A 15,899-nucleotide genomic window follows, 5' to 3' on the forward strand; every position below is an offset into this window, starting at 1 on the left:
CGTATCTCAGAATTGCAGCATTTATCGAACGACAAGAATAACAGGCAGGTCAGCTCTGTAAGAAATTGCTGAAACTCATTATATTTAAAGGCTCCAGCGGTATTCTATCCCACAGACACAACAGGCATGATGTGGGGGTTGTTTCAGTCTAGAGAAACTTGATTGGTTGCAATTTCCTCGATGTTTTCCAGCCTCAGTGTGAAACTGAGCTGACGTGCTGCAGTTCTTTCTTTTCTCTTCGGGGCTGTTTGGTTTGATAACAGCTGCAGAACATTAGATTTATTTTAGGTGAGACACCTGCTGATACAGTGACTGTAACACACAAAGACAGAGGAACCTGTCTGAGTACGCCTTTGTATTGTGCCGTAGAAAACTTCAGACTGCTCTCCACAGGGCTGTTCAGAGATAAAATGTTTCGGGTTTGAACTGCCTGCTTCCTACGTATGCATCTTCAGTCTCATTACCTTTTGAGTTTCTGTACTTATATGTGGCTCCATTCTTTGAGAGGCTCCATGGGCCTCCTGAAGCCAGGAACAAAACTATATGAAAGCTTTGAGTCATATTGTCCTCTCCTACCTCAGCAATTCTGCATTTAAAGGTAGGAAAGCAGCCTAAAAACCCTTGTATCAAACAAATGGGAAGTTTTCAAAATTACTGGCAATGACAAAAATAACAGGATTACAATTCAGACTGTCTCCCAAGAATAATGCATAAAAGTTTTGCAGAATTTGCTACAGTTGCAAAAGTTTTCCCCAGCTTTTCTTGTATTCTTTATAAGGTTGTATTTTTGTAGTTTGTAGTGTACTCAAGACAGTGAGACAACGTGGGAAGCTGTGAACAGACCAGCGGTACAAAGTATCAACAGTACCCAAATGATGGATAAAGACACCTAAGTTAGTGACATATAGCATAATGTGAGAAGACTCACAGTCTACTTTCTTTTTGCCGGTAAAAGCAACAGGACTTGTTGGCAGTAAACTTTCATCTAACTTAAAAATGATCAAATAAAAAAAATGACAAAAGGTGAAAGGTCTGTGTGAAGTCGGCTTAATGGAGTTTTTCTGCTACAATCTCATCAATTGTGGTCCGATGTGTGTTCGGCTGACAGCTGCTCGGGATTTTATAAGTGACCTATGACCAGAATACTCACTCTGCCCATATGAAACTCTGATGCTTTGACATTACAGCTGCCAAACAACAGCATTAAAACACGGCTCTTTGAGCTAACAAAAGGGTCTAATGTACTATAGGCTGGTATAAGAGTTTAGTGTGTCAAAGGTCCCTTTGCAGCAAGCTGAACTGACACAGTTGCAGAAGAGTGAATGTATTTGTAGGTAAGGTACTGACAATAAGAAACATACAGTTGAAGTCAAAAGTTTTCATATGCTCACATGCTTCATGGACATGAATGTTATGGTAATTTCGGGCTTTTAATGATTTTTGAAGTGTTCTTTCTCCATACTGGAATCATTATAAAACTTGTCTAATCATAAAAACAACAAATTTGAATTACTTCTGATTTTCTCTAATCCACATAGGGTCAAAATTATAGTTTTGATATGTGTTTGGGATCACTGTCTTGGTGGGTGTCCCAACCATATAACTGTTGATTTCATTTGAAGTTGAAGAATTTGGAAGTAGTCTTCCTTCTTCATTATTCCATCCAAGGCAGCAAACAGCACCAGCGCATGATGTTAACTCCACCACTTTCACCTTTGCTATTACTGGGTTTTTTCTGAACATCCTAACCAATTTCTGATCTGAGGGTGACAGTTTGGGTTTTCTTCAGAAACCTTGGCAAAGTTGTGACTCATCTGAAAAACTTGCACTTGTTTGAACAGATAAACTCTAAATCTGCAGTTGTTCAAAAATGGCTCGAAGAGACCTTCCCAAGTTGGTGAATCTAGTGAGAGCTGTCAAACAGATCATTTTATGCTGCCAAAGCTTGTGCACCCAAATCTTGTTTTTACTATGTTGTACAATCATTTTGCCTGAAAAGAACAGTTAAAAAAAAAATTAAAAGCCCCAAATTACCATGACATTCATGTGATGATGAGTCCACAGCTGTACTGTCAAAGAATAAACTAGGACTGTTCTGGAGGGCCACAACAACAAGCTTAACTTAATTTTGCTCATATTATTTTGCTCTCTTCATAAGCCTATTGGTGTGGCCCTCCATAACAGTCCCAGTTTCCTATGTAAGCTCTTGAGAACATTGTCTGATCTGATCTGGCAGACTTTTACTGAGAAACATCCACGTGTTAATGTAGTCAAGCAGGCATTACTTATAGCTTCAATTCATCAGTTACCCCAAGCTTTATACTGCAAGTTGAAGACCCCAGCTCCTATGAGAAAGCACTCGGCATTTGTAAGAGCAGAAGAGACAAGAGAATCATAGGGAAACAAGGACAAAAAAAAATATTCCACAGTTTTTTATTTATTTATTTAATGTAACCGTCCCGAGGTCTGTCCCTCAGGCTCCTGTCAATTCCACATACAGTAGAAACCATATCGGTAGCACAGCTCACAACAGAATTAACACGTCTGCTACATGTATTGTGTTCCTGGGGAGGCATGATGTTGGTCACTAATGTTTGAGAGTACCTGCAGACAGTTTTTTTCAAAGTGTTTTTATTAAATACTCACCTAGAGGTTTGTTTCCAACCCACCTGACTGCTCCGGTTTTATCACTCAGCATTTTCTCAGATCTCAGAAGCTAAAGCTTGAAGTCATACCTCAGCGTTTCATGTTTCAGTGAACATGTCAACAACAACAGCACAGTAGCAGCGTCGTATTCATCAAATAGACACCTTGAAATAACACTAAAAAGCTACATAGATGTAAAAAATTTTTATGTGTGACTAAAAATAGAAATAGATTTTACTGTAGGAAGAGTGTTAATACAAACAACGTACAAGTCCAGCTCGGCAGAGGTGCCTTCTAACATCCCACAGGTCTCAACTTGTAAGTTTGTGTTTATTACAGAAACGACGAGTGAAAAAACAACAACAACAACAACAACAACAACAACTGACCCAATTTGCAATTAGATTTTTCTGTAAGCCACGAGAAGACATCTGATCAAAGTTTTCATACATTGTGAATAAAACATTACACAAGCATTTTCTGATCAGGATGGCAGGACACCTCCAGTGAACTTGTGGATTAAACAAATATTTCAAAGATATAAGCTGTTGTGGGAGCCACAGACTTGGTCTGGTATGGTTTGTGGTTTTTTGGTGGTAGTGGTGAGATAAATCCCCTGCACTTCATTTCCTGCAGCAGTCCTTAAAAAGTCTGAAGGAAGAAGAGAAATGAAGTCAATAAGTCTTCTTCCAGGAGCGGATGTACAGCTGGATTGGGAGAAGGGGATTTCTGTTCTGTAGACTCTTGTGGAAAACATCAAAATCCACCCTCCTCACTCTGTGAAGATAGTCCTCCAACACCACCTGAAGCACACATCACAGGAGAGTTTGGTTTCGGCTTCAACAGGTTTGACCTAACAAGCTGCACTGTAAACACCGACTCATCCTCCTACAGGTATTGTTCATATGGATATGACTCAGACCTTCATAACATGGTTTAGTTGTTGGTTAGGGTACTTGAACAAGTTTTTAACTGCAATTGCAGTAGAAATAAGTAAACACATACACCACAGGCCATGTCTTTTTTTTTTGCCCCTCCATATCCTGTGAGTCACTGAGCAAAATGGAGGTGAGTCAGAAACCTGAAACTAGCCAAAAATTGACTATGGCCACAGATGTACACTACTGAGTCTTAAAAATGCTATTTTTATGGTTTTATATTTGGGTATAGAGGACAAAATTGCAGCTTGACTAAAGTAGGAAAACAAACAAAATGTCACCAAATGATTTGAAAACCATCTGCATGACTACATCAGATAAGAGCATTTTAGCTCTCTTAGAAATCTGAGTGATCAAGGTCATAAAGAACTTTGCATTGATATTGCTATGGCATTTGTCCTCAGCTCTAAAAAGGTACCCTCTCAACTGTAAGGTTTAAATAAACTACTCATGTGTTAATATAAAAGAACCTAAGCGGCGGTTTGTGCGTTTCATGTCCCTCAGGCTTCACTAGGACTACTCTGTTTTTACCCTGCTGTTTCACATGACTCATCCGAGCCTGCCGTTCATTTAAATCAAATCGTCGGCGCGGTGAGAAACGTGAGTGTCTGTGCCGGCTTTCTTGTGCGGGCAAGAACACTGAGCTGGAAAAGTATCAAGCACATGCATATGGACAAATAATACAAGTCCACCGCAGCGTGAACATCATAATCTACACTCAGGAGTGCAGAGTGATTTTTGCTGCAAACTGCAGAGTTGGAGAGCTTTTCAGCTTTGTGCTGTAGTAGATGCAGGTCAGTACATCAGCATCATTATCATCTGAAATCATTGTTTTACAATCAGAAAACAGCTTCTGCGTGCAGGTATAAATAGTCAGCTTAAAACGGCGTATTCCTTTTAGGAACCACTTGTGAGATAAAAGCAGTGCTGCATTTTTAGCTACTGGGAAGTATTGACTAACCCTTCAGTGAATTACATCACTTCAGTGTTGTAGAGCAAAAATTTCCAGGTACTCACACTTTAGTAATGCTGTTAATAAAATTTTAGAAACTTTTTTTTTTATTTTTTTTTATTCAGCTTTAGTCATATAATGATGCCATTTCATCTCCAAAGAGATGAGCTGCAGTTTGCTTACACAGCACTTAGTGCAAGATCTTTACATTTTCATCTGAATACATCTACGCTGAAAACACAAGATACATCCTGAGTTGGCAGATATTTGATGATGTATTGTTCAGATTTTACACAGGTAGCAGCAACATAATGACATCAATAATTAAAAACAGGTGTTGATTCCATAAGTTGTTAGTTTTTTGTAGGCAACAGTCTAACATATTTGGAGGACAATAAAGCAGATTGCTTTGATTAATCATATTGTGCTTCATTCTCATGGTACCAAACACGTATTACTTTAAATTCAGTACGCTAGAGTACTAGTGCATCTCAACTAACTCGACTGTGAAATTTTTTTTTTTTTTTTTTAAATAATTTATGTGAAAAAGGTCAACTTTTACATCTTCTATATCCACAACACAAAAAGTGAAACACCTCAAGCTTTTAAAAAAAAATTGGTTGAGGCTCCTTTATCACAAATTACTGCAGTGATGAGTCATGGAGGTGATCAACTTAAGTTATTATTGATCTGTTACTGAAGCCCAGCTTGACTTGATGATATCAGTTTCAGCCGTTTCTCATCTTCCTTAAATGTTCTATTGGATTGATGTCAGGAGAGTTGGCTGGAACACTGAAGCACAGTAATCGCATGCTTAGCAAACCCTTTGGTAGTATTTTTGACTTTTCTGCTGGAAAAGGACTTTGCATCCTCATAAAGCTTTTCAGCAGATGAAAGCATGAAGTGGTCTAGAATCTCCTGGTAGATGGCTACTTTGGACCATTGAGCACGAGTCCAGTAGTTCTTCTCCTTAGCCCAGGTATGACACATCTGTCTTCTCTCATTCAGGAGTGGGCCGATAATAGCAATGTGACAGTTGTGGCTTCTTTCCTGAAGCATGGTGGCCCTTGATGCACCGACACCAGCCTCAGTCCATTTCTTGTAAAGCTGGTATTGACTTTTCTTGACAATCCTCTCAAGGATGAAGTGATCCATGTTGCTTGTGCACCCTTCCCTGTGTTTCTGACAAAGTTTTACTTTCCAGTCGATTTTCCATTACCTTGCTTTCATACAGCACTTGAGAAGCCAGCCTTTCCAGAACTTTCTGTGACTTACCCTCGTTGTGAAAGATGCTGATGATTGTCATCTGGACAACTGTCAGGTCAGTGTCATCCCTGTGATTGTGGTTGTGTGTATTCGCACTGTTTAAATAGTTCTAACAAAAAGGCTTGAAGTTTTCACTTTACATGTCATAAATATAGAATTTGACAGTTTACTTTTTAAATTAAAATGAACTTTTTCAAGCTATTCATTTTTTTGGAGAGAGACTACAAATAACAAGGATCAAAACCCTTCTTCACCTCTTTGAAAACACACACAGCACAGGACTCCACACATAAACACATAACACTTTAAAAAAAAAAAACAACAAAAACAAAAAGGCAGGCAGCTTAATCACAGTCTTTCTTGTGGACACTCAACTTTGACTACAACGTCTATCTGCGTCATGAGGAAAACACTTTGTTGCATACTTGTCTGTTCTAAAAGTGAATTTCTAAACTACCATCTGTGATTAAAACCTTGCGGGACTTGAATCATTGGAATATTTGAATCACGCCGAATCTGTGATTCAAACATTGACCTCAAATTTTATCTATCAACTTCTGTGTCAAACTGACCCAGCTTTCATGCTGAAGATCACTGCTGGAGATAAGAGCTGCCTGTGTAGCTACAAGTCACTGTCCAAATAGTGTTTTGATGAAGAGTCCAGTGCCCAAGTCCAGAGGCAACAAATAAGGTCAGCAGTGCAACGATGAGCATGCTCATGTTTTTGTTTTTAACATTGTGTGCCATCAATTTTCCTCCTCGCTCAAACTGCAAATGATGAGTAACATCCTGAGGCATCTTGAGAAAGGACATTCAGCTAAAATGACCTAAACTGAGTTTTTTGGCCATAAGCAATGATTGCTCACTACCAGGCCCAGTGGCCAGATGTAACCCCCATTTGTTGTTTTCCCCAAATGACAGCCAATCTGAAGGGTTGTTTTCACTCTTTCTTGTATATGGTATACAATGATCAGGCATAACATTAGAACCACCTGCTTAATACTATGTTAGTTCCCCTTCTGCTGCCAAAACATAGCCCTGACCCGGTGAGGCATGGACTCCTCTTCACCCCTGAAGGTGTGCTGTGGTATCTGGCATTTGTTTGTCCATTATATCCCAGAGATGCTCGATTGGATTGAGATTTGGGGATCTAGGAGACCAAGTCCTAACACCTGAAACTCATAGTTGTGCTGGATGCATTATCCTGCTGACAGAGGCCAAAGCCATCAGGGAATACAGTTTCTATGAAAGGGTTGGTGCTTTCAGTGAAGGATGGGGGGTCAGCATGGGCACCCTGACTGGTCTGCAGCTATGCAGCTCAACACGCAATAACACTGCGATGCAATATGTACTCTGACACCTTTCTATCAGAGCTAACATTTACTATTTATGTAATTTGAGCTACTGTAGCTCGTCTATTGGATCAGACCTGCTTTGGTTCCCTCCCTCATCAATGGGACTGTCACTGGTTCACCACTCCTTCTTCCTGGGACCAGTTTTGGAAGATACTGATATGCACACTGGGAAGACCCCACAAGAGCAACAGTTTTCGAGATACTCTGACCCAGCCGTCTAGCCAGCACAATTTGGCCCTTGCCAAATTTGCTCAAATCCTTACACTTACCCATATATTCCTGCTTCTAACACATCAACGTTCAGGACAAAATGTTCACTTGAAAGAGATGATCAGTGTCATTCACTTCACCTGTCAGTAGTCATAATGTTGTACCTGCAGATCTGGTTTAACTGTGCAGTCACAGTTAAAATCAAGCTTTCTCAAACTCATCTTTGGGCACGGCAGCTCATTGGCACAGTGGGTTTACCGTTTATGTGGTTTCTTCTCCCACTGAATAATATGTTTTCTTAATCGCCACGATTTCTAATGTAGCGTTACATAAAAGTTAACAGATCTTAAAAATATGCAAATTTTAAAAAGTTTAGGCTTTTCCCAAATTAAAAGTTGAGCTTCCAGAGATATCGCATGCAACAGCTGGAAAACTAAAGAGAGACATATCTTTGTGCCCTAATTTTAAATGTTTTCGTCTTTAAGCAGAACGCCATCACGCTTTTTTAAAAATAAATAAATAAATTCTCGCAACTTACATCATGGCTGCACAGAATAATCAGTTCTGTGATCTATCGCCTCTCTGCGGATCCTCGTTTGTCAAAAGGCTTAAACTGCGATTGCTTCTTACAAACAATGACTTGCATTCATTTTTAGTTAATAAGCAAGACTTCTAAACATTTTTAAACCTCCATATGTGATCTGTCCTAAAGACAGAAAAGTGGGAAATCAACTGGGAAATATAATGTAATCCAATGCAGAAGCTCAACTAAATACAACTTTATGTCCATAATTGAGGTCATGGTGCTGGAGGTGTTGGAGGTGCACTGACTGAACTGCACTGAACACTGCTGTTAATATTCTGGATAAGAGAGGTGATGTGGATTTCCAATTTCATTATCTTATTTTAGCCCCCCCAAATAAATCTTACAGATATAGAGCCGTAATTTTCAAGCCTAAAGGAATGTTTGAAAAGTCAATTTAACTCTTGATAAGAAGTGATGAGGATAATATGTTTGGGTGCAACAGAAGCCTGAAAAATCGCTTTGCCTTGGCCTCAGTGGAAGTCTGTTTTTCTGGTAGTCTGAACAAAAAGAGGAATCCACTAGAATAAATTGATGGGCTCAGTTCTTAAAAGCTTTTCATGGCAGGTTAATTAAAGCTCTGAGTCACTTTAAGACATTTTTTTTGGCATATTTGACATTCAGATGAATTTTTCTCCAAAATAAATATAGAGCGATTTTATACGAAGCAGTTCAGAAGGCATACAGAGGAATGTCAGCATCAAATTGTCAAAGAATAAAACCATGACCACATTATTTGACTTACAGTGGGGAGGAAGGCTGGAGTGGCAGCTGCTGGAACATTGTGGCTAAAGGATTGTGCCTGAAGGAGAGAGCACAATAAACAGAAATTAAATGGAAAGAAAAAAAAATTATCTACACTCACCCACACCAAATATTTTAAAACGCGCCCACACCGGCCTTTTAGGGTTGCTTTTCTAAAGACCGTTCACCCACACAGAAACAACAGGAAACGGTTACATCTCATGTTTGTCTGCCGTCACACAGCACATACCTGAAGCTGTGGGACGGACTGGTTACAGTGAAGAACTCAGGTCTTTTTTTTGTTCTCTCATGGACACAACTTACACATTTTTGTGCTTCTCTTGTTATACAAAGGAGCAAGTGAACATATTGACACACTGGCAGCTCATAAACTACACTTGCTGCACTGAGACGTCAATCAAAACACTTTTTTATGAGCTAGACTTCTGCGATTTTCGCCCTGGTTATTGGCTTCTCTTTAATTCTCAAAAATAAATCCGACATATTCGATTTAGATGAATGAAGTTTGTGGTATACTACACAGTAACCAAGAATGACAGTAGAGACTCTTACAATGAGCAAAGATGAAACATGTATGCATTATTTTGGTGGTAATTTGTTTTTCATGGTTTCTTGGGAGGGTGGCTTGTCAGCTCAGACACCATATCGATGGTATGCAGTGTATCTTTTAAAAATTTGATCGGGACAAGTGGAAGTCAAAAGCGATGGCGACTAGTTCTATCTTATGCTTTGACGTGTCATCAATGTTCTTGCAGAGCAGCATGACTCCTACTGGGCGTTTAGGGAGGCTGAATACTTTTTCCACACTTAATCAAATCTCCCTGAATTTCAAATCAATTTGTAAGTAGTTTGGTTAGACTTATTGCTCCATCTTGGGCTACCCAATTTTCATGCAGTTGATTCTTAACAGTAACAATAAGCAGATAAGCAACACTGGCTAACTTAAAAGCTGCAGGTCAAGCTTAAAAACATCTTAATACAGGAAAGTACCTGACACTTAGATCCAGCAAGGCTTAGAATACGGTGATGAAGTGTGAGACCTTACTAGCCAACTTACTTGTAACTCAAAGAAATAGTAATATGAAAATACAGAACACCATAACAAATGCACAGCATGTTTAAACCCAAACATTTTTTTAAATTATTCCTAAATGTTAATTTTGAGATTATATAAAAATATTGACTTGTAAAGAGAATAGTTTGTTTTTTTTATCCTTTTAATGAATTAATTTTTGATTCAAGTTTGGTCTTATATTTAATTTAAAGTGTCATTAAAGAGATTTTAAAACCAAAAAACAATGTAGTTGTTCATCTGGCTCACAGTAAGTGTTCCTATCACTGGTGTTGCTACACAAGTACTGCAAATAAGAACTAAGACCCATTGAGAAGTCAGTCTTGAAAAGAAACACATCAAGGACGGATTAATCTTGTTTCAATGACCAACAGTCTAGGAAGAGTACCACTTCTTTTAAACCTAGAAAGGAGTCTGTAGAAAAGACAAATGTGACTTTAAGCACACTGTGAATTAAAAAAAAACAAAAAACAAAAAACAAACAAACATTAGAAGTCATTTAGAAAAACTGACTTTATGATAATTAAATGTAACATTTTGTCTGAATTAAAATTTCCAGTTTTAATCATTTTAAATATGCATTTATTTTAATTATAAAAAAAACACACACAAAAAAAACAAAAAAACAAACAAAAAAACCCCCCAAAAAAACCCACACACACACACACACACACACACACACACACTCATATTTTTGTGGGGGTATCTTATTGACATAATGCTTTCCCTAGCCGCTTACCATCAAAAATGAACGCGTAATCCTAACTTATTGTAGTCCTGACACTAAAACCACATTTTGACTCTTAAAAATGCCTTCAAAATGGGGGCACTTGATCCCCACAAACATATGTAAACATACCACACACACAAAGAGGTCATTACTTGCATAATTTGTGTAAACTGGCTCTTTAATGGCTATAGCCACAATAGGAAAATAAATAACATTACATCTATTCATGGCAGAGAAATAATTTACATTTTATTGTTTACACTTTAATATCACACGTCCTTTAACTGTTGGCGACACTCCTAACTGGTATAAAAAAGGCTCAAATTAAAACAAGTAACTGCTGATGAATGCTTGGGAAGCCACTTAATGAAAAAGCCTCCTAAAGTACAAAAATCAATGAGGCATGTAAGTGGAGGTTAATAAATCTCCCAACTAATTAGCTCCCAACTAATTAGAGCTACATTAGTTAGACAATACTCAAACTGAAGACATTTCCAGGGCATTTTCAATGTGCAAGACGCACATCACAGCATGTCAAAGCATTATGTGTCACTGGTGTTCATTTACATTATAGCACAGCTTTTTGTTCATGCTGTTTTGAGTGCATTAAGAGGTGTTCAAGAGTGTTATAAAACACAGTAATGCGGAGGAGAATTTTACTTCATCTCGTCTCTGAAACGAGTCAACAGGTGCTGCAGAGGCATTATGCAAAAATATATGTTGTGAGCTTGGCCAGCCTCGATGTGATGCTGCTGCTGAATTCAAGGCCTTTGTGGAAATCCTGAGTGTGTTAACAGATCAGCCTGGTTATGTTCTATACTGTAGAAATACCGCACTGAAAGACGAGTGTCTCCCACTAACAGGTTTACAAAGCCTGATTATTTCCCCTGAGCACCACTATTATCCAAAGTAAGCTTACATTTGCACTGGGTGAACACAAACATGTAGTTTATAAGAATGCAATCCAGCATACATATTCATGTGCAGTGCTGACTGAACATATGAAAAAAATATCCATCTCTCTTTTTAACTGTAACTCAATTGAACTGTACTTCGATGTCGATTTGTCACCTGAAAATATTCAGTACTCATTAGGGCAACATACTGGACAACACTGACAAATTAGAGGAAGAGCAACACAATAGCAGAGGTAAAGACCAACAAATTTTATGTTGTTTTTGTTTGAAGTTAAACACAGTTTGGAGTTCAAAGGGCCGACATAACCGTGCATATGTTGTGTGGAATTTGTTTGTGAAAGATCCAAATGTTTTTAGTATGCAACTTAAAATACACTTTGTAACTGCGGAATATTAGAATATTTCTAAAAGCTACTGTGGTCAGCTGTTTTAAGCCCCAGTCACACACGGTTACAGACCCACCGACATTCAATGGGTTGCTAGGGAAAAAAGTGTAATTTTATATACATGAATGTATATAAAATATACACTCATGGTTCCAGTTACTATATGAAATTGGTCGCAAACTGATATATGCCGATCACATTGCTGTAGTTGCCTGTATTCTGCAGGGAAGATGCTAACTCGTGTGCAAGTTAGCATCTTCCCTTAGCATCTTGCATGCAAACAACTGCCAACTACTTGCTAACTGGTACTGAAACTGTGTTGCCTTTACTACCGCAATAGTTATGTATTAAAAAGCGCAACTTTTATTTTGAAAGGAGATAGTCTCCATTTCCCGACTGCTTCGAACTTACTCGGGTTTCACTACTGCTTTCTCCATAGTTGGAAAATGTTTGCAGACAAGTTGGTGTCTTTCATGCAAACTATCAGCAACCTACTAGCAATCAAAGCATTCACGAGGTTGTTTTTGGTTTAAAGCCCTCTTTGTGACTGATTTCACCTGCAGCAACTACCTATCAACCCGTCAGGAAATACACATTTTTCTAGTCACCAGAGATTCCGAGGGGGTCACTGACCTCTTTTTAGGCCTATGTATCTAAAGAGGAGGAAAAAACAGGAGGAAATTAGGCCTCCTGTTTTTGTTTATTTTCGTGAACTGTTCCTGAAATTAACAATAAGTGCCAATGAGCTTTAAGCAAAAGCAAGGCAGTCACAGAGTGGCTGGATGATGAGAAATATTCAAATTCTGTTGTTCAGGCTTCCCCTATGGTACCATATTCTCAAACGAGCAACAACTAGCCCTCAAACTCCCACTCAAACTTCAAAAACCACACAAGGGTGCTTACTCATCTAATGTGCTCTCTTGCTCTCCTACCTTACCTCTCAGGAGAAAATGAAAAAAGGTCATTTGCTATGCACTTTATGTTGTTTCATACACTTGCAGGCTTGTTGCACTTGTTTCAAATGGGATATCGTGCTGAGTGTTGAGTTAATTATTCTCAAAGCTTTTCTTTGATCTGTTGTCCCTTACTTTGGACAAAAGCCTGCACCAACTGAGTACATGTCGATGCATATGTAAATCCCAGAAGCCAAGTTTCATAAACTAGTGAATCACATATAAAAGTAGCACTAAAAAGAACATGTTTTTGCCATGTGAAACATCTATACAGTAATATGCCATGTGCATGTGCATGCAATGTAGACCTTATTGTGTAGGTGAAGTACATACATGTTGCAGGTGCACGTGAGCCTGACTGGCGATGTCATACACAACATCCCGAATGTTCTGCTCCCGGCTGCCCCGAATGAAATCCTCCTGAGAAGCTCCGTGCTGGAGAGACACACAACAACAAAAAACGGTGATGTTTGTGCATTCAGTTCACAGCTGTCCTTTCAATTTAACAACAAAAACTATCTCTGCAGTTCAGCTGTATACATTTTAGCTCCACTTCCCACACGAGCCGAGTCTTCTCTTTAATATGCTGAAAAAGGTTTAAAAGCACCGAGTTGGCTCCTGGAGCTCTGGCAATGAAATGTGACATTGTGCTATGGGGGCATACCACCCCCACACCTGAATACTAAAAAATAAATAAATACACACACTGCAGCAGTGTTTACATTACAGGTTGTTGTTGTTTTTTAACTTGTCAATATATAAAAGTGCTCTGCTTTGCCTCTAGTAGCCCCTAGACTTCTGCTGAACTGCAAAGGATGTTAATTTTATGTTTGGTTCCAGGTGCCTTGCCTCAGTGCGTAGTCGGCTCCCATACAGCACCAACAGTGTGCAACATTAGCGCCTCATCATTTCAAAGTTTCAAAGAGTCCAAAACCCATGCGTGACCATCTTTTTATATATAGTCTATGGTCACATGCAAACATGGACAGGATACTGAGTGCAGGCCATTTAATGACCATAGCTGTCTTTAAGAGCAGAGGTTCTGTGGATGTTATACAGGAAGCATTTTGTTGCTCCTTGATATTCTTATATTGGAGCCTTAAGCAGCAAGAAAACGGTATTAAATGACATTTTCGTATAAATAAGTAGTTACCCTGTTAAAAACCATGGCAATTTCCGTGTTAGCACCATGTTATTACTGTGGAAAATTTTTGCACGATATAATAGTTTTTTGTTGAGAACCAGCTGCGCCTGACAGAGGTCTCTTCCTGTTAAAAGGGGATTCGTCATTCCCGCCATTTACCAAGCGCTTGCTCACAGAGGGGGTGCGATTATTTTTACCCTGGAAGTTAAAGCAATTGTATTTAATTCAAATGAATTATTTACAATTCAATGACAATATACATTTTTTTAATTAACATAATGTAAGCATCAAATCCTTTGCAATCTATTTAAAAGTGGTAAACACTTCAGTTATTGGTGTTTAGTGCAGTAACTAACATCACACAAAATGCAGTTGAACACCCCACCCACACCCCTTTTAAAAAAAAACAACAAAAAAACCAAAAACAACACAGGTCACTGGTAGAAATAATAATAAAGTGTATACAGTGGGGCAAAAAAGTATTTAGTCAGCCACCGATTGTGCAAGTTCCCCCACTTAAAATGATGACAGAGGTCAGTAATTTGCACCAGAGGTACACTTCAACTGTGAGAGACAGAATGTGAAAAAAAAATCCATGAATCTCACATGGTAGGATTTGTAAAGAATTTATTCGTAAATCAGGGTGGAAAATAAGTATTTGAGTCACCTCAAACATGGAAAATCTCTGGCTCTCACAGACCTGTAACGTCTTCTGTAAGAAGCTTTTCTGTCCCCCACTCGTTACCTGTATGAATGGCACCTGTTTGAACTCATCATCTGTATAAAAGACACCTGTCCACAGCCTCAAACAGTCAGACTCCAAACGCCGCCATGGCCAAGACCAAAGAGCTTTCGAAGGACACCAGGAAAAGTATTGTAGACCTGCACCAGACTGGGAAGAGTGAATCTACAATAGGCAAGCAGCTTGGTGTGAAAAAATCAACTGTGGGAGCAATCATCAGAAAATGGAAGACATACAAGACCACTGATAATCTCCCTCGATCTGGGGCTCCACGCAAGATCTCATCCCGTGGGGTCAAAATGATCATGAGAACGGTGAGCAAAGATCCCAGAACCACACGGGGGGACCTGGTGAATGACCTGCAGAGAGCTGGGACCAAAGTAACAAAGGTCACCATCAGTAACACACTACAACGGCAGGGAATCAAATCCCGCAGTGCCAGACGTGTTCCGCTGCTGAAGCCAGTGCATGTCCAGGCCCGTCTGAAGTTTGCCAGAGAGCACATGGATGATACAGCAGAGGATTGGGAGAATGTCATGTGGTCAGATGAAACCAAAGTAGAACTTTTTGGTATAAACTCAACTCGTCGTGTTTGGAGGAAGAAGAATACTGAGTTGCATCCCAAGAACACCATACCTACTGTGAAGCATGGGGGTGGAAACATCATGCTATGGGGCTGTTTTTCTGCCAAGGGGACAGGACGACTGATCCGTGTTAAGGACAGAATGAATGGGGCCATGTATCGTGAGATTTTGAGCCAAAACCTCTTCCATCAGTGAGAACTTTGAAGATGAAACGAGGCTGGGTCTTCCAACATGACAATGATCCAAAACACACCGCCCGGGCAACAAAGGAGTGGCTCCGTAAGAAGCATTTGAAAGTCCTGGAGTGGCCTAGCCAGTCTCCAGACCTCAACCCCATAGAAAATCTGTGGCGGGAGTTGAAAGTCCGTGTTGCTCGGCGACAGCCCCAAAACATCACTGCTCTCGAGAAGATCTGCATGGAGGAATGGGCCAAAATACCAGCTACTGTGTGTGCAAACCTGGTAAAGACCTATAGTAAACGTTTGACCTCTGTTATTGCCAACAAAGGTTATGTTACAAAGTATTGAGTTGTATTTTTGTTATTGACCAAATACTTATTTTCCACCCTGATTTACGAATAAATTCTTTACAAATCCTACCATGTGGATTCATGGATTTTTTTTTTTTTTTTTTTTAACATTGTGATTCTCAACAGT

At 39.2% G+C, this 15,899-nt stretch overlaps 1 protein-coding gene across 5 annotated transcripts in view; it reads right to left on the reverse strand.

The window, feature by feature from the left end:
• Positions 1–14: 14 nt before the first annotated feature.
• ndufaf6 (NADH:ubiquinone oxidoreductase complex assembly factor 6) overlaps positions 15–15,899 on the reverse strand; it is a 37,004-nt gene continuing 21,119 nt past the window's right edge. For 3 of the 5 annotated variants that reach the window (XM_042214056.1, XM_042214057.1, XM_042214058.1), the window contains exons 7-9: positions 13,107–13,208; positions 8,696–8,752; positions 18–3,449 (exon numbers count right to left, since the gene is read on the reverse strand). In XM_042214056.1, coding sequence (XP_042069990.1) covers positions 3,321–3,449; positions 8,696–8,752; positions 13,107–13,208 — 288 coding nt within the window. In that variant the 3' untranslated portion in view covers positions 18–3,320. Of the gene's footprint in view, positions 3,450–8,695; positions 8,753–13,106; positions 13,209–15,899 lie in introns of all 5 variants that reach the window. The other 2 variants (XM_042214055.1, XM_042214054.1) reach the window with 2 other exon arrangements.

This window comes from Haplochromis burtoni, unplaced genomic scaffold (assembly GCF_018398535.1).
Source record: "Haplochromis burtoni strain Fernald_Lab_line unplaced genomic scaffold, NCSU_Asbu1 Contig_512, whole genome shotgun sequence".
Classification (NCBI taxonomy): Eukaryota; Metazoa; Chordata; class Actinopteri; order Cichliformes; family Cichlidae; genus Haplochromis; species Haplochromis burtoni.